Below are 19,367 nucleotides of genomic sequence, written 5' to 3'. Positions count from 1 at the left end.
GAAAGAGAGAATGAAAATACCCTTGAGCTGCAGGTGAGGAAGGTTCCCTTGAAGTGGGATGAAGTGACCTAAGCATTTTGAAAAGTATGCTGGGGAAAAAAATCTGCTCTTCAATAAAAGTCACATCACCAGTGGTACAGCACACTGTTGATTAGTGATCCAATAGTCTTCCTTGTGTATGGTCCTTCAAAAGAAAGATCTGCCAACAGAACCCAAGGATTTGGGAATCCGTGTAATACCTACCTTAATAAAATTCAGCATCAGTGGGTTGTTTTTTTAATAGCAGATACCCAGACCCAGGGAAATGAATCTTGTCTACAAGTGCTATTCCTTAGGACTTTCCTGTGGCTTCCACTGTTCTTCCTGATGTTTGTATGGAGGATCCTACAGAAAACTGGTTGTGAGCAAGACTCCCTGAATTTTGTGCAAAACGGGCCAAATAGGTTTGATATGTGGATCTGTTCACATGTCTTTCCTAATGGTTTAGAATTCCTCAAGATGTCTACTAGCAGGGTCCAGTAATTTCCCTAGGCTTAGCAACACACATTTCTCAGCCTAGCTTGCAAAAGGGCACTCTTAAAGAAGCTGAATGGTTTAAATGGACATTGCTGTATGCAACAAAAAAATGACTGTTTTCTCTTGTGTGCATGAGGAATCTTTCCCAAATGATACTAGTAAGAGTTCTTTCCTTCCCATTAGATGGACCAGTGACAGCTATCTTTCCTTTCCTACAGAAACTTTTACCCTAGGTTAGGTCTTTAATGTGCTTAGGGCTAAGCCATTTTTTCTGAGTATATTAGGGGAACACTCTTATCTGGTGTCACTGCTACTCAACTCCACCCTTCAATCAGCTCCTCTGTGTCTGGGAACTCTGATACGATGTCTCAGGTTATACAAGACTCTTTCTAACTCTACATTCTCCCTGAAGGTCATTAGTGGATAAAAATAACCCTGGCAGAAAATAGGATGGCAGATGTCCCTGGGCTTTCCTACAGTTTTCCCATTTTGTGTTGGCAGAAATGATGCCTCTGTCATCTCACCCAACTCCATTCTAAGTAACTATCCCACTCCTGACCTAGGAAAATGTCTGATGCTCTCTCAACCTCAAAGCTTAACTATACAAATACAAAGGAAAAATGGATTGCCCTTTTCACCTCTTCTAGTTTCTGAAGACAGGATTCATTAGGTTTACTTATAATTCTGATCAAATAGATCAGATCCAGTAAGTGGGAGGCTAACCATGCCACAAAAGGTCCCTTCCGGTTAGATTTGATGTTCCCAGTATCCTTTCACTAGGTGCTATTGGACAGGGATACAGCTCTTGGCTATAGTTTGGAGCAGGGCTTACCACGTGAAAAGCTCTCCCTTAGAAGAACGGATGGAGGGGTCAGTTTCTTATTCTTTCTTCTTACCCTATTAGGCTTCCTTCCTTCATCCAGCTTTTAGTCTTGTTTTTTGTGGGTGTACCCTGTGCCTGTTGGAGTCACAAGTGCACTCCTGTTAAAGGGTGAAATGGGGGGAAGCAACTCTGACCCTCGCTCCCTCTGAACATACCTCTGGCAGGACAATGGTTATGGAACCAAGCAGTGTCTGCATCTCTAATGTTTGCTAATCCATATCTGAATGTATCAGTGTTTGAGAACAGCTGTCAATTCTCCTATTTCAGTGCCTGGGACTGAGGTGGTACAGACACTAAGGCGCATCCTGTCAGATTCCAATGAATCTGGATTCTGCTAGATACCTTGTCAAAAGGATATGAAAAAGGAAAGGGAAGTGCCTTGGACTGGATAATCTAAGAGTCCTTTGACCTAACTCCTTTGTGCAGATGTAACAGTAACAGCGTCCTACCCTTGGGGTGGTCATGATGCCCCTGGAGCCCCCTCAATCCTTATTCACTTTGCTCTTCTTTGGGCAATCTCTCCTTCCACTGTCCTGCCATGCCTTGATGTATTCATCTTTTAGAAAAGGGAAGCTGCCCCAGGGCTTCCCAGGCCAAATCTCACGCCCCTGAGTTTGGGTGTCTCCGTTCTCCACCTTAAGGGCTAATTACATGGGCTCTGTCCTCCCCAGTATCCATGCTTCACAGACCTCATATATACTAATCAGATCATAACCACCCCTATGGGCTACAGGCTTCTGGCTCTGGTCCTTACACCAACCTCTCTCTGTGGCTCTCTTGGCCTTCAGTCCTCCTCCTTAGATCCTGGCCCTGCTCCTAGGTCAGTTGAGACCCATGGGTTCTCCAGCCTTGCCAGTCTCCAGCTGTGACTCTTGTTGGCCTTTGGCCCTTCCTGAGCTCTGGCCCCACTCCTAGGCCAGTGAGATCTATGGGCATCCTGGCCCTACCTGCTCCCTGGGCCTTTTGTTCCTTTGCTCTTTTTATGAGCCCTCTAGCCACTGCTTGTTCTCTCTGGGCTCCCTGGCCTTCCATTCTCTATTTGGACCCCTTTGCCCCTCTCCTTGGGTCAGCTGGGACCTTCTTACCTCCCCTTAGTCCCCTGCACAAACCACCAGTCGTTCCCCAGATCAGGTTGAATGCTCTCTGTTCTGCCAGGCCTGAGGCTGAACTCCTAGCCCTAAGGCTGCACACCTACGGACATAACAATGTGGGCCAGAGTCACTTTCTCAGCAGCCTGCTCAGGAGCTCCTTCCCTGTCAGCTGCCAAGATAAGACTCCTTGCCTCAGCTCTGGTCCTGGGGTTATATCCTCCCTAAGTCTGGCCCCTTGCTGGTGACTCCCCTGATTGCCACTTGAGCCCTTACTGCAGCCTCTTCCCTTAAAGTATCAGGTACACTAAGTGCCCCGTCACATCCACCAATACATACACATGTGCCTAAATCCCCACCCCACCCCTACAGAAGCCCTTAATGGTGGGCTTGGATCCTGCAGTCTTCAAGCACTGCTCACACTGCAATGTGCTGGTTCTCCTTAAAGATGGGGATAGCAGGCATCTCTCTGGTTGAGGGAATCCTGCATTCCAACAACCTGGGTCTGCTTCTCATTTTCTATATCTTCAACACTATATATCTTGGTGGCACAGAAGCGGAAAGGGATCTTGGAGTCCTAGTGGACTCCAAGATGAACATGAGTTGTCAGTGTGACAAAGTCATCAGGAAAGCTAATGGCACTTTATCGTGCATCAGCAGATGCATGACAAACAGAACCAAGGAGGTGATACTTCCCCTCTATCGGGTGCTGGTCAGACCGCAGTTGGAATACTGTGTGCAATTTTGGGCGCCACACTTCAAGAGGGATGTGGATAACCTGGAGAGGGTCCAGAGAAGGGCCACTCATATGGTTAAGGGCTTGCAGGCCAAGCCCTATGAGGAGAGACTGGGGCACCTGGACCTCTTTAGCCTCCACAAGAGAAGGTTGAGAGGCGACCTTGTGGTTGCCTATAAGTTCATCATGGGGGCACAGAAGGGAATTGGTAAGGCTTTACTCACCAAGGTGCCCCTGGGGGTTACAAGAAATAATGGCCACAAGCTAGCAGAGAGCAGATTTAGACTGGACATTAGGAAGAACTTCTTCACAGTTAGAGTGGCCAAGGTCTGGAACGGGCTCCCAAGGGAGGTGGGGCTCTCCCCTACCCTGGGGGTCTTCAAGAGGAGGTTAGATAGGCATCTAGCTGGGGTCATCTAGACCCAGCACTCTTCCCTGCCTATGCAGGGGGTCGGACTCGATGATCTATTGAGGTCCCTTCCAACCCTAACATCTATGAAACAGTCTACGCGAATAGTATTAGGCCCAGGTGATGTGAGCTGTAAGATCACCATACTAGTCAAGCTTATGGTATCCAGTGTTGTAGGTTGTAGCTGTATTTGTCTAAGGACATAGGCAGAACCCTAAAGGGTCTTTAGGTAAATGTGATATCTTTTATTAGACCAACTAAACTGTTGGAAATTTTTTTCTTTGCCGGCTTTTGGGTACAAATACCCTTCTTCAGGCACAAGCAGAGTTTGTTGTTCTTTGTGTTCTCTCCTGGGTAGAAGAAAAGAAGCCAGTATGTAAAATGAAGGTCTATGAAAATGCAAATGCATGACACAATAGGTGAGAGAAAAGCAGGGGAGAAAGGGGGAAAGAATGTAGTTGGTAAAATGCGGGCAGATTACCTGCTGGGGTTATCAGATGGGAGGCAGGTTTATAATGTGCCATGAAGCCAATGTCTATATTTAGTCCATGATTTTTTGTATCCAGTAGATTTATGAAATTAAGTTTGTAGGCTCATCTACAAAAGGTGTTTTGTAAATTCCCTTTGAAGATTAGAACCACTCTTTCTCCAGTCTCTCAGTTATCTTGTGAGAAGTGTGAACCCACAGGAAGTTATGTATTTTTGTCTTTGATACATTTTCAATGTGCCTTCATTCTGGTATGACTATTTTTTATACAGGCATTTAGCGCACTGGATGAGATGTATTACATTTCTGAAGGTGCAGGTATAAGATCCAGGAATGGTGATGGTTCTGTTGTTGGGTGTAGTTATTGTGGGGGTGATGGAGATGTGTTGGCAGGTTTTACATTTTTTTTTTTTTTGTCCCAGCATGGTCTGGATCCATTGAGTGTGCTTTGGGCCAGTTTGCCGAGTTTAAAACTGCGGCTTTCAGTTCGCTGCTGATGAGTATCCCGGGGCCAGGGCCCTAAGTTGGTAGAGGTCCCTGGGCTCGTGCTGGCCTGTGCATTAATCCACCTATGCTTCTGGTGATGAAGTTGGCAAGGTTCGGTGCTTGTTTGAAGGCTAGGATGGGTGGTTCTGGAAAGATTTTTTTTTTTAAGAATTGGGTCTTCTAGTATGGGTTGCAATTGCTTGAGGATTTTCTGCATAGGTTCCAGGGAAGGATAGTATATCATAACTAATGGTGTGTGATTTGTGGGGATTTTCTTTTTGTACTGTAGCAATTCTTCACGTGGTATCTGGGTGGCACTTTCAAAAGTACAACCTATCTCTCTGGAGGAGTGTCCTTGTTTGGTGAAAGCCCTTTTGAGATTTGCGAGGTGACAATCATGAGTATTTTCCTCGGTGCAAATTCAGTGGTATTTGAAGGCTTGGCTGTATGTTACGGCTTTCTTGGTGTGTAAGGGGTGATTGCTGGTTCTGTGCAGATATGTATGTTGGTCCGTGGGTTTCTCTTGTATATAGTGGCTTGTATTTTACCATTCTGGATATTGATCAAAGTGTCTAAAATGGAAATGTTGGTGCTGGAGTATTAAAGAGAGAGTCTGATGGAGAGGTGATGTTTATTGAATTTGTGATGCAAATCAATAGGAGACTAGGTTTTCAGTCCAGATGATGATGTCATCTATGTATCTTAGGTATAGCATGGGTTTGATGGTGCAGTTCTTGAGGAATTATTCTTTCAGGTTGCCATTTTGATGCCCATAGCTGTGCCCATGGTCTGGAGGCAGTGTTGGTTGTTAAAACAAAAGTTGCTGTGTGTGAGGATGAAGTGTATACATACATTCAGTAATATACCTAGGTCTGTACTCTGACTTGTAATCTTGCTCTTGTAGATATGTAAGGAAGGCTTGGATGCTATCCTGGTGTGGGATATTGGAATATAAACTGGTAACATCCATAGTGGCTAGGAGGGTATTGCTGGGAAGGTGGTCTGTGTTTTTAAGTTTTTGTAGAAAGTCTGTTGTGTCTTGGACAAAATTCAGTCTTTGGGTGACAAGAGGTTTTAGGATGGTTTCGATGAAGCCTGATATTTCTTCAGTGAGGGTCCTGTGGTTGGATATTATAGGTATTCCTGGGTTCCCTTGTTTGTAGATTTTAGGGAGCATGTAAAAAGTCCATGGATTAGGTAGCAGCAGGATCGAGTTTTGTAGTTTCTCTTGTAGTTCAGTTGGAAATGATGTGATGGTGACTTTGAGTTTTTAAGTGAAAATGGGAGTTGGATCTTCCTCTAGTTTTTTTTGTAGTAGGTGGTGTCAGAGAGTTGTCTATTGGCTTCTTTTATATTGTCTTCACAGTTAAGGATAACTATAATTCCTCCTTTACCTGCTGGTTTTATTTCTATTTGGTGGTTGGATCTTAGAGATTCTACGGTCCTTCTCTCTGAGAAAGAGAGGTTGTTATGGTGGCATGTATTTTTGATTATTTCATTGTTCATTCTTTCCTTGAAGCAGTCAATATAGTGGTCAAGGTTAGACTTTCATCCACTGTGAGGTGTACAATCTGATGGGTTTTTTTGGATTTTTTTAGTGTTAATCTTTTCCTTGATGTTGTCACAGGATGAAGTGTTGTTGAAAGTTAATTTGTTTTGGTTGTGGAAATATTCCTTGAGATGGAGGCATTGGAAAAATTCTTCTAGTTCTCCACATTGTAGTATCTTATATGCGCATTTTTCTGGACAGAAATTAAGGGCTTTAGCAGGGACAGATTTTTCAGCTTTGGTAAGTGTGTGGAGGGAGAGATTGATGATATTTGAGGGTTGACTTGTTCCTTCAGTTTCATTGGGTCTGAGGTTGGAATGTTGTACAACATTGGTGTTGTTTCTCTGATGGTTGTTTTTGTAGCTGGGAAAGTTGTTCCTGTAGTAATTGGTTCTATTTCTTCCTTTTATGTTGGATGGATGTCGTAAAAAATCTTTGGTAGTCTATTTGTATATGTTGTATAATGTTTGGGAAGATACAGTGCAGTAACAATGAAGTTTGGTGCCTGGGGCAAACCCCGCAGTTGCAGCCTGCCCTCATTCCACGCACAGATTGGGGGGGGGCACATGCCCCCCCAACTTGCCAAGGAGTGCATGCAGTGGTGGGAGCCACTTTTCCCCTGCAACCCCCCCCTTCCAAAGAACCACTTGTGGTACTGTCCCATGTCCCACCCTGGCTGGGCAGCATCTGTTGGCACCCCATTGCTTTGGTGCCCAGGGCAGTCACTCCACCTCTCCCCGGGCAGCCCCCCCCCCCGCCCCCCCCCCCCCCCCTTCTATAGCATTGGGAAGATATCCAGATTTCTCTCTCTTAAGTTGTTGTAGCAAGTGTTGATTTCCTTCTTCAGCTGATCTTTTTTTGGAGTAGGTTAAGTGAAGGAGTTGATTTCTAAGTTTTTTCTGAAGTTCTGCATAGTTGTGAGGCATATTTGGAGTTGTGTGTAGTAGTCAAAGGATTGTATCCACTGGTATCCAGTGTGGCATGAAGCAGGCAAGTGGCACTCAAGACCTCTACAGAGAAAGCAGTACCAACCAAAAGAATAACAACATTTCCATGGGCACTGCTGACATCTTTGCCATTGGAATCCACCAGGATTTGGTGTCATAAGTAATGCTTCAAACCTTGAACCAGACCAAGTGGAGGCTATTCTAAACAGAAACCCAATATCATCTCTGACAGGAAAGCTTTAGGGGATAAGCAAAAGGTAAAGTACTGAGCCCTGCTTGGTACCAAAGGTGAGAGAAAAGTAGACCGGAAAGCAGCTTTTCCAGCAGTGCAAGGTCTGGTACCAAAGCTTCTGACAAAATTTTGAGCAAGAAAACAATAACCAGCCATGAATTGTTGTCATGGAAATCTGTCGGATCCCATATTCCAACCACACACCAAACCTTGACACCAAACCTACTTGCTATAGTAGGAGACATACGATGCTCTTGGGGAGTTGTGTGTCCAAGGTTTCTGCCAGAATCTTTACTGCTTCACTTGTCCTGAGGCCTGCTTCTACATCTTCTCACTGCTACTCCTTTTGACCAGAACAGCTAGACAAAATTTGGGTGTAGATGAAATGGGGGCCCTAAATTGAAGTGGTAGGTTTTAAAAAACACTGATTCAATTTAAGGCTGATTAAGCCCCCATGTTGCGCGCACACCCTGCTGACTTACCTGCCTCTCTGGTGGGGAGGGAAGGGTGAGCTGTCATCCGGCAGAGTCGTCCCTGGGCTGAGGGGCAGGGTGCTTCCCTCTGTGGCAGTGGCGGCCCCCCCACCAGGGAGCACCCACCCACGGGCACCCGGCTCGGATGGTCCCAGGGGGCACGGAGGGAAGCACTGTGTCCCCACGCAGCTCAGGCAGGCAGGCTTTGGGGGAGGGGGTGTGTGGGGGAAGATCAGGCTTGCCACTTTTTCTTGGGTGGAGCCTGCCTTCCTGGGCTACTGCCAGGCTGCCTGCAGGGCTTCCTGCAGAGCTGTGGAGCTTCATGAAGCCTAGTGCTTTGTTCCACGGCTGTTGGGGCAGCAAACTAAAACTCCTTGAAGGAGTCATTTAAGGCGCATTATGCCACTGAATTTCCTACAGCAGCTGGAATTAATGCGCAATATGCTGCCGAGGCATGCAAACACCGCCACCATTAAAACTGTGCAAAAGCATTTAGCCCACTTTAAAGTGTCGTGTGCACACGTCTCTCATTTCATCTACACACTTGTAGACCACATTCCACTTAGGAGAAGAAATTTGATGATGAGGTCATGCATCTTTGAAGCAATTCTGTTCGTGTATAAGGACATAAACCCCATGCTTTCTTGAATGTGAATAATCAAACAGCTGTAAATTGTTTCCCCCCTCATGGTGCCATTTTTTTCTACCAGGATCCCAACCCAAAATACCAGTCTCTGACTTTTCTCAAGAGTACACACTTGCTATGAAATGATGCTGTCAGGTTTCTTTTCAATCTGTTTCTTTCTTACTTCACCTGAACTCATTTTCTTCCACCCTACCCCGCTCCTCTTCTCAAAACTGCCTAGGAAAAGGCTTTCCACTCAGATCATTCATGTTCTTGAGCAGCTTTGCATTCTCCTTTGTTTTGGGGTGGAAACATATTTAACTGCCCTTATGCAGATACCTGAATTGAAGGGTAGTGGTTAAACTATGAGTTTCAATTTTAACTCTACCTATAACAATACTGTTTCTCAGAATATTAACCAAGATCAGGTGGGACAAACTACTGTCATTGTCATAGTTCCCTACTTGCTGAGAATATGCAGCCTGTCCCACCTGTTATAGAGTCTAGCTACCTCTCATGGACAATCTTACTTCAAGTGGATCACTCAGTGACTTGCTGCCTGTTATGAGCAGGCTGGTGAGCCTCTCCCCACGTTCACCTAGAATGCAAGCACCACTGTTGGACTGCTTCAGAAATGTGCTGATCTTGGAGATGTGAAAGTAGTAGTCACATGGAGCCAGCAACTGACATCTGTTGCACTCTGTGCACTTGACTGGGCAGCCAGAGCAGATGCCAAGTACAGGAGAGTAGTATTACAAGCCTTATTTGGATGATTAGCTTTTATGCTTCAGCCTCTCATCCAGGGAAGATACTGCTTGCCAGTCACCTACAGCAGGACCCCTACTGAGGTTCACAGGAGAATGGTTACATAATGGTTGCCCTACAGTAACCATGGCTCTTCAGGGGGTTGTTGTCAATCCACAGCTCCAACTTCCATCACTGTGGGCTTTGAGGTGTGGACATCTCAAGGAAGGTCTTGGCTATTCCACTCTTGTTGCCCTCTTGCAGGAGCAGGAGGACCATGTAGGGTGCCTCTGCTAACCCAGTGGATGATAGTAGCTAATTGAGTCTTGTGCACATGGCATGCCAGTGGGATCTACACACCATACAGTTTGATACAACAATCTTTGTAGAGTAAGTAATTGTTCTTCAGCTCCTTTTCTTGCGTAGCTTTCCACTGAATAGTTCAGATATACAGAACTTAGTTTTTGCTGTGTTACAGACCAAGCCACAGGCCCATCAGAATATCCCTTGACCTGGTAACTTGCTTCTAATGGCTTAATGGAGACTGAAGAGCCCTCTCCATGTTAGATGGTTTTGACAAAAGACTTTCTTTTACAGAGTGGGAATGCAGATGAAAAGATTCCTTTGGAACAAAAGGAATGGACTGAAGGAGCACAGAAAGGGGGACTTCAGGCAGTAGGAAAGTTCTTGATGGTGACTGGTCAGCAACCTGCCTGCCAGAGCAAGGGAGGAGAAGGAAGACACTCTGGGCTTGCTCTCACTTGAACCATGGAACCCACCTTGCCTGGTAAGCAAGTCTACCTCTTTGTAGTCTTGGTTTCCTTAAAATTCACTCTACATAGGAGAGGGAGTCAAACTCTGTCATAGCAGGTGAATCAACAACTTCCTTGTACTTCTATGGAAATTCTTGGGTAGAGAGAGCCCAGTATCAAATGAACCCAACTCTTGCCAATGCAAATAAAAGCACCTTGGGGAAGTATAGTCTCTTTTAGAGAGAGAGAGACTGGCATAATGATTACCTTATCTCTTGTGTAAATAGTATCCTTGTTTACACATAGAGCAATTACATTTCCCAGCAATAGACAGGAACACGGAAATGGATGAAGCTAAATACACTCTTTACCCTGTTACCTTATGCAGATACAAGTTTCTGTGTACATTTGGCTATAGTGGAGATTCCCCCAGTGCTATTTTACTTAAGATCTTCTTGATTTCTGGTTTGACACCTCTCTGCCTAGGGTGGGTGAGAGATTTCAGTTTGAATTAATTTTCCCGAGAGGCGAATGGCAACACTGACTAGAAGGCGGTATAATGTGGGCAGGTGACACACAAGCTTCTCCCACTCGGCTCTGCTCGCGTATCTCAGGCCACGTGCCAATATTGCACTGCTGTTTATTCCAGTCTCTTTCCACTCACTGGCTGAATACAAGTCAAATATTCATATATAACCATGTTCTTGTGAACATGTAGGCCTTCTTTCTCACAGCTTGAGTTCGGCTACCATGGTACGTTTGTGACTAGCTTTCTCTTTGACTTCTTTTTAGAAAGATACAGGTACTGACATTTGTTCTCTTTAAATGTGAGGGGAACAAAATATAAATGTAAACTACCACCAAAAAGCTCCTCTTCCTTTCTCTCCTAAAGAACCAAATGGAGCCCTGCACCTTGTGTGGAAAACCAGACCTCTAGATGCAGCTTTGCAGAGTGAAGAAGAGACAATAAAGCCTCCTGAATAGCTTTTCCTTTTGGCAGGCTGCCCAGATATAGCACTGAAAGGACAGGCTGTCCTTTGTGAGATGAACACTGCCTCTTAGTGTTGCTGAGCTGGTCTAATAGCAGGCAAATCCAGGATATTCTGCTCAGACTATTTCAGGGAAAAGCTGTAATTTGTCAACCCAAGCTCTTGCCTCAGCAAAATCTTCTATCTACTCTACAAAAAGCAGTCCAGGTACCGCTTGAGCAAATATACCTCATTTGACTTGTTTCCTGGCACCTTATTTCATAACTGGTTACCTTTTTGTAGTATGGTCCTACCTGATTTATGCCTACTTAGTCTCATAATGGAGAATCTCCTCCTGTTGTATAATGATTTGTTTATTGGTTATCAATCTCTTCCCTAATTCTGAATGCCTTTACTGGGGCAACATTTAATTGAGAATTTTCCATTTCTCCTTATCTTTCCCTGTATCTTAACTCCTTAGACCAGGCAGCACCAACATTGTTCTGCTGTCTTCTGCATACTAATTTGTTTCTAGCTATCCAACGTCTGGGTACCTTGTGAAGGACATCGTTTCAGTAGGGTACAGCTCACATTCTTCTTTTAAATTTTGTTTGCGTTGTGGGCAGGGTTTGGGGGTTTAATGTCTGTCTCACCTGCTGGACTAATGGAGCTTGTCTTCTGTCAGTTCTCCGGGCGCAGTTTAAGCTGCTTAGCCAAGTGTCATATAAATAAATAGGGGAGTAAGTTTCCATGGGTGAGGCAGTACTATTTTAAGTTGACTAGTCAAAATCTCTGTTGTAGGTTGCGTCCAAATTCTTTCAAATGCACCCACACAAAATCTTTGAAAACCCAAAATAGCTAGCTCTAAAATGCATTTAGAAATAATTTGCTTGCAGTCACATTATCACTCCTTAAAGTATTGGTTAGTCACTTCACATTTCACTTTGAGCTCCCCCCACTCCCCACCCGCTCTCTCTCCCTTTTCCAAAATTGGATGAAGTAGATTTCAAGCTAGAGAAAAGTGTCAGCTTCCCCCTATGAGGCTGGGAGTCCTTCGGTGATCCCCAGAGCAGGTGCAGCTTAGCCCTCAGAAACATAAGCTTCTGAATGCTGCCTGCTACCAGAGTGAGTCCGTTCTGACCAACAGGGCTTGGCTTGGAAAGGAGAGTATAATCTCCACCTCCCATTCAAGACTTATTCTTTGAGGAGGCTGACCATGAATTAGCATATGTGCAGTGCTCAGGATATAATGGCGCAGCTGGACTGACTTTTGGTCTTTATTTGCAAGGGGGACAATACAAGAGCATGCAAGTAATCCTGTATTAAACAATTACAGAATAACCTTCATACTAGGAAATTACAGAACAACCCTCATACTAGGAAAATATTTTTCCTGCTTTGAAAGATGAGTCCTTGGCTTATGCCCCAAAGCCTGAGTTTATTTTTCTTTTGTCTTGTAGTTATCATAGCTTGGGATACCCAAATGAGATTTAATCTCTCCTTTCCTTTTTGAAAACCACCTGAACTCTTACCTTCAGTACTTGTTAGCTGGTACAGCATTCTACAACTTGCATCTGTAATATGCAAAATTATTCCTTTTTTTTTTTTTTTTAAGGCTTTAAATTTCTTGTGTTTCAGTTCAGTTAACATTTGTTTTTTCCTTGCATTATGAAAAATGGGGGGGGGGAAAGAAAGGCACCTATTTTACCTTCTCTACACCATTATGCATTCAGTACAGTGCTAGTATGTATTCTCTCTAAATAGTCCGTGACTATAATTTTCTAAAGAAACTTAATTATGTAAGCACCTAAGTCCCCTTGAGTTTTTTTCAGTAAGAGTTGTCTAAGTGCCCAAGTCCCTTCTGAAAAGGAAAAGGGACTAGATCCTCAAGTATCTGGGCACCTCTCATTGGTATCAGTGAAATTAGGCACCTACATGCCTTCTGAGGAGCTCTTGAAAGTTTTAGCAGCTGCCTTTTCAATCTGTCTTCCCCGTTACCATTTTTCATATACCTTTTGTTTCTGCCCCTTCAGTATTCTCCATGATTGTGTCCTGTTGATTTGCATAACTGCATTGTTCCTGTATTTTTCACTCTCTCTCTCTCTCTCTCTCTTACATAGCCTAACACAGGTTATTGCTGCTTATCAAAGAGGCTTTCACAGAGCCATCTGGAATTGATGACACCCCAGGCTTAGTGAGTAAGTTTAACACAGCAAGGGTATGAGCAAATCAGTGTAGGCAAGCCTGCATCTGTCAACACCAAATCAAGCAGTTTGTTTCTCATTCATGTGGCACTGGGGTGAAAAAGACTGTGAGCTGATTTTTATGGATCTTGTTTGCGGGAGGCTACACCAGTATTAATCATTTGGGAGGGGAGGGTATTTCTGCTGCATAACCTCTTTCAAGAAAGGTCTGCTGTGTCAGTGCTTTGGCCTTCTATTTGCATTTGTATTAAACTAGCAGCTAGCTACCCTCTCCTTCTTGCACCATATGGGTGGAGAAATGCATGTAAGGTGGCACTCCCTCAAGTTTAGCTATCTATATTTTCTGCGGCAACATACTCGGTCACTGTCGCAGAGCTGGGAATAAAGCCAGGAGTTTAGACACAATGAGCTCATCCAACATGCACTACTGGCCATGCAGCACTCATACTTCTGTGGCAGCTCACAGCTGGAGCATAGGGGAATGTGGCAGGACAGGTTCAACTGTTGCTGGCTGTCTGTCAAGTTTAAGGTGATATTTTTGGGACTCTTGCCTTTCTGCTGCTCTCAGCAGAGGCCAAATGGAACGAGTAACTACTGAGAAGCTCCCTTCTCCATGCCCACCCCGACTATTCCTTGTGTGAGCATGTCAGTCCTAGCCTAGGACAGCTCTGGCGAGAGGTGACAGGCAGTTCTAACCCTGCCTTCTCTGTTCCAGAGCTGTCATTTACCTGTGTGACCCTCTCCACGCTTCATCTATTTTATATGGTATAGTCCTACATGCCCAGAGGCCCCACCCTCCAACAAGCTGTTCCCTCAGCTTACAGAGATAGTGGCGTTGGGACAGGGAGGAACACTTGCTGATATGTCCTGCTCAGTGAAATTAGGGGCCAGGCCTTTATTTTATACTTGCTAGAACAAAGCAGCCTGAAGAGGTTTTCACACTTGTGGTGCTGAGAGCAGCCAATGCAGGCAAAAAGTGCGCAGTTAGCAGGGACAATGAAACACGATGTTCTACCAGTTAATACGTGTTATCATGACATAAATGGCTGCCCCTGTATCCTTCCTGGTCAGTGCATGTTTCTTCAGGCATCCAGTCTCAAGCTTTGACTTCCCCTGGGATGGCATTCTAAAAGCTTCAGTTCTGACTGTAACTTACGTGCTTATTCAGCTACCCTGTCTTCTCTTTAGGAAATGAAATAACTCCTCTCTTCCTCTGCACAGCTAGCCCTTCTTGAGAAGCTTTATTTAAACGGCCAGAGTTCATTCTTCTGCGTTCCTGAGCTTTGGCCCATTGGGAGCAAACCAGTCTTACAAGTTGGGTGGGAAGGAGGTAAACTCTCCAAAGTTAATGTAGCTTAGCCTTAAGTGTAGGGATGCTTTTAAGTGGAGTAGAGCAGAGTGGGACTCGGGCAGATGCGGGCTGTATACTCTGGGCTCAGGCTCTCCACTCTGCTGCCTTTGCCCCAGGAAGCTCCACACCAGCCGCACACTCCCTGCCTGCTTGGCAGCAGTGGGTTGTACCACCCACACAGTAGCGGGGGGCACAGCTTGCTGCCCTTACTGCTGCTGTGAGGGCAGGTGCTGCGCAGCCAGCATGGGGCTCCCAAGGGAAAGGCAGCAGAGTAGAGCCCTGCATCTGCCCCAGGCACAAATCTGGGGATGCACATGCCTACCATTCCTCCCTCAATGGGTATGCAGTGGCTGGAAGTTGCCCCGTCCCCCCTGCATAAGCTGCCCATGGCTCCATCCTGGTCCTGGGTGCCATGCACTGCACTGGCTGGCAACACTCCCAGCCCCTGCCTCTCTCCCTCCTTCACCGTGGGGGCCTCAATCTGCACCCCCACCACACCCCTTCCCCTATAGACTCCAGTGGGAGCTGCCCTCCACATTCCCTGGCTGTATTTCTCGCCATGTGCATGTATGCAGGCACATGCGTGCATGTATGCAGGCACATGCGTGCGTGTGGTGCTCCCTGCAGGCTAGAATGGTGCCTGTCTACAAGGGGAAGCCTGCTGTTTCCCAAGGGAACACAAGCATGGGGGGGCAGGGTGGGAAGCTGGCCCTGCGGGGCAGAGGGGGCCCTAGCTAGAAGGCATAATTATCTGTAAACATTATCGGCTATAACAGTAAAAAAAAAAAGCCGATAGCCGATGATGTCATTTCCCCTTTTATTGGTGCTGATCAGAGAGACAACTGATATACTGGTGCACCTCTAGTTTGCACATGTCTGCACAAATTTAATGTAAGCTAATGCCAAATCTAGATGCTGAACTAGCACAGCCTTCCTATATGAATCACACTCACAGCAGCTCAATATCAGCAGACACTTATTTTTATTGGTCCCAGCACTCTTCTAGCTATAATCCTACACTGTCCCAGGCATGATTCTGACCTCCACTGCACATAGATCACAGCAACTTAAAGCTTGCTCCATCTTTTGCAGAGGGGAAGCACCCCAAGGTCTACAAGAAGGACAGGTAGTCTTGTTGGGCAAAAGATTTGCAGTAGGCCTTCCAAGAAGCAAGGGTAAGGCTGAGAAAACTTAGAACCATGTCATCAATTTGCCCTTTTCTATGAAGAGTTGTGCACCATAATTATTAGGGAGCCAAAAACACCCCAACAACCAGCCAGGCATACAGTATTTTTAAGTTATACTGGCAGAAGTGTTGCTGCTTTGTATGTAGCAATGTGGGCTAGTTTTGTACAACACTGAAAATTAAAAATGGCTCTTGACACCTGGCAAACTGCTCTTTGAAATAAGTTCAAAGTTAGTTAAAAAAAAAAAAAAGGAGGGGGAGGAAATTACTTCTTTTCTTCATGAATTTCTTGTTTCTGTATCAACAAACTTGAAATAGGGAACTAGTTTTTGGGCCACTCTAGTCCCTCTCCTTTTGGCAGAAAGAGAGGGGAAGTGTGCCAGTGACCAGATTCCCTTCCACATTCTGTTGTAGAACTTCCAAGTGACACACATTGTACAGATGCTCATTCTCAGAATTGCCTACATTTCATCAGTACAAAATGCCAGTTCAAACCCCTCAACTTCCCAGACTTACCATCCAACCCTCCTCTGCTCCCTGTAAGATACTACAGGCAAACAGACAACAGGGCCAACAGGAAGATGCTGTGGTATAAGGCTGGGTAGAGATGCACTTTATGGACTAATTCAGTGGCACTCAGCCCTTTGGCTCTGTGGGCCAGATGAAGCACACAGAGCAGGTCTGTGGGCTGTATTGAGCCCCCTGTGGCCTCAGCTGGCCCCTGCATGCAGGGATTGGGCCCTGGGGCCTTGTGCCACTCCTGTATGCTGGGATCAGGCCCTGTGCAATGAATCTAGCATGCAGGGTCACAGCCTGTGGGGATCCTTATGGGCCCCCAACCCCATGGGCCAAATGACATGGTGCCAGCACCCAGATCTGGTCTGTGGGTCACAGGGTGATTCAACCCTGGACTAATTGAATACCCTGTAGTCAGTTGGTTTATAAGGTACACCTCTACCTTGCCTTCTGCAAGCCCTTTCACAGCCCCTGATGAAGTAAGTTTGGGCTCATGAAAGCTTACGCATTTCTGATTTAGTCTATGACAGGGGTGGCCAACCTGCAGCATAGGTGCCACAAGTGATGTGGACAGCCTTTGTGTGTGGTGCACAGCAGACTGGGGTGGGGACAAACACCAGTGGTAGATAGGGCAGGGAACAGAAAGCAAAGCATCTTTGATCAGGCATGGAGCATGGGACAGGAAGCAGTACAGCAGTTTGGGTGGGGAGCAGAAAACTCAGCAGCAGACTGGGTAGGGGAAAAAGATCTTGGTGGTGCTCAGGGAGGGCATGGGGCTAAGAATGTGACTCATTCTTCCTATTTTCAGAACACAGCTCCTATTGGCTAAGGTAAAGGGATACAAGCTGTGATAAGAGTTACCATTTCACCAGAAACACAGCTTAGGTTGGTTATGGGAATGTCTGAAGCAGCAACACCCCCACCAGCTGGCCAAATTGTTTGTTGCAACATCTATAAAACATAATATTGATTTGTTTGGCAGATTTTCTCCCTTCACCCAGGCTTGGTTTATGACAATTTTTCTGGTACAACTCTAGTCATATAAGTGAAAGTGAGGCACTTAAGCTCAGAGCCCCTCTCAGGTGTCAGAACCTTAAAGTCCACTGGCAGAGCTACTTCACCTCTCCTGAGCAGAGTAAGGCTTCTGCTACCCCAAGCCCCCAAGGTCTGGAATAGCCTGCCATCGGAGGTGGTTCAAGCACCTACACCGAACACCTTCAAGAGTAAATTGGATGCTTATTTTGCTGGGATCCTATGACCAGCTGACTTCCTGCCCTTTGGGTGGCGGGCTGGACTCAATGATCTTCCGAGGTCCCTTCCAGCCCTAATGTCTATGAAATCTACCCCTTCTCTTTTCCATTTGGCAGCTGGTGCCCTCCCAGAATACGCTTTGCACTCTGGCACAGCTGCCTGAGTATAACAACAGAACCACTGGGTGTGAAGATGTGATCTAGCAGACTGGTGGTATCACCACGTTCTGCCAGGGCAGGCCTGGTATCTCCAGATGAGGTGGCAGATAGCTAGCTACTCCTTCCAGTTTCATAACAAGAAAGCTGAGGCCTATCATGAGCCCTTCTATGCAGCAACAATACCTTATGTGGTTGGTCTCCTTGATATATCCAAGTTCAGCTATATGCTATATGAATGATGCTTTAACCTAAGCTGTGGGAGTGACCATGAAGAGTCCCACAGAGAAGAGAGAGAGAGGAATCATTTCAATTCTGTTCTCAGCACTCCATGGAGAGCCAAGTATCACAGTAAAAAGAAAGAAACATGTACATGTGATAACATGGATCACAGAAAGGACCTTCATAGGTGTTGCTTGGGGGGGAGGGGCACACGCCCCTTGAGATTGGTCACTGGCTTCTGCGGGCAGTTGCTGCTCGCTGCCCCACCCCCACAACACCACCACTGGCATCTGCGGGCAGTCCTTGCTTGCTGCTGGCTACAAATGGTTGTGTCCCGTGCCATGTCCCCCGTCCCGTCTCAGGAGGCACCAGTCGTTCATGAGGACCTTCATCAAACTCTAAAACAGCCTAAAGAAAATTATTCTTGGACTGACCCGTTTAATCTCTGTCATTATCACCACTCCACCACAAAAGCAAGGAAGGCCATTAACTTCTAGGGTTGTTACAGCACTAACCATCTTGCAGCATCTTGCAATGATGGAGATGACACTAAATACAGAGAGAAACTGTGTCCAAATTTCCTCCTTCCTGGAATATCCTTTCCCTTGTTCTGATGATGACTCCTGGTCCAGAGTTCATTTCTGAACTACCTCCTGGGGATCTATCCACTGAGATACAGTAGTTTAAGTTGCCCTCAGCTAATGAGTGGAACCACACAAAAGAGACTTTACATCTAGCTTGAATGGAGAATCTGTCATGTTCTTCCAGAAGAACATAAGAAGTACAGGATTGAAGCGGGTAACAAGAAACATAACGGACTTTTAAGGCAAGATGATTCCTAGGGCTGCTGTCTCAAGTCTATAGCATCACACCCCACACTATACAAATAAAGTCTCTGCAGAGATGCAAGATCTCCCAAGCTGATGTGCCATCTAAATGTTTGCAAATAAAAGGCATTGTTTGCTTCCCACCTCAGGCAACAGGACAGGATCAGTTCTATGCTCCAAGTACTCAGTTTTTGAGAAGCTGAAATGGCAAGTTCTTCTCATGCTGCTTAAGCCTTCCCAAAGTATTCCTTCTCAAATTTCTGGAAATCTTCTTCAGTGAAGACGGTGCTTTCAGACTTCTTCTTTGGCTTCTCTGGAGGACGGTCTTTAGATTTCCTGCCTTGATTGTGGGTGAGAACCTTCAAAGGACAGAGAGACAGGCCATTATACCCCAATAATAATCCTCATGACTAATTCAGCCCCAGACCTAGTCTAAACGGCCAGTGACTCTCTACATGACCTGCGGTACCCACGGCTATTTCAGTCCTGAGAATGCTTGCTGAGTAGAGAACTATGGGGGGGAAAAGTCTTTACTAGAGCTACTGAAAGCCAGACTCCACTTGGTTTTTAGAATTAAATGTCAAAGCTAGTCTGAGTGTTTTGCTGCTGAGCCTGATAACCAAACTGACTGCCAGGACTGAAAGCTTACAGACTTCTCATAAATAATTCATATAATTAAGTTTCCTTTTCAGCTGCCCAGGTCTCGGGGGGTTTTTTGGTGTTCTTGAAACCCAGGCAACATGGGGCCATCTCTTTGTAG

The 19,367-nt window shown here is 45.7% G+C and overlaps 1 protein-coding gene and 1 long non-coding RNA gene across 3 annotated transcripts in view; one reads left to right on the top strand and one right to left on the bottom strand.

Annotated features, from left to right (window-relative positions):
* The window catches only part of LOC102369577, a 12,481-nt gene extending 1,363 nt beyond the window's left edge, over positions 1-11,118 (top strand). The window contains exons 2-3 of the long non-coding RNA XR_003095543.1: positions 9,773-9,962; positions 10,820-11,118. This is a non-coding gene — a long non-coding RNA (uncharacterized LOC102369577). The remainder of the gene's footprint in view (positions 1-9,772; positions 9,963-10,819) is intronic.
* A 1,361-nt stretch (positions 11,119-12,479) lies between these two features.
* Positions 12,480-19,367, bottom strand: part of RPS19BP1 (ribosomal protein S19 binding protein 1) — a 9,670-nt gene continuing 2,782 nt past the window's right edge. For both annotated transcript variants that reach the window (XM_006029826.3, XM_025211325.1), the window contains one exon: positions 12,480-18,966. In XM_006029826.3, coding sequence (XP_006029888.1) covers positions 18,835-18,966 — 132 coding nt within the window. In that variant the 3' untranslated portion in view covers positions 12,480-18,834. The remainder of the gene's footprint in view (positions 18,967-19,367) is intronic.

The sequence above is a fragment of the Alligator sinensis genome, unplaced genomic scaffold (genome assembly GCF_000455745.1).
Source record: "Alligator sinensis unplaced genomic scaffold, ASM45574v1 scaffold215_2, whole genome shotgun sequence".
NCBI classification, from domain to species: domain Eukaryota; kingdom Metazoa; phylum Chordata; order Crocodylia; family Alligatoridae; genus Alligator; species Alligator sinensis.
The sequence above is the reverse complement of the archived record's forward strand: the minus strand, read 5'-3'. Positions and strand labels throughout refer to the sequence as shown.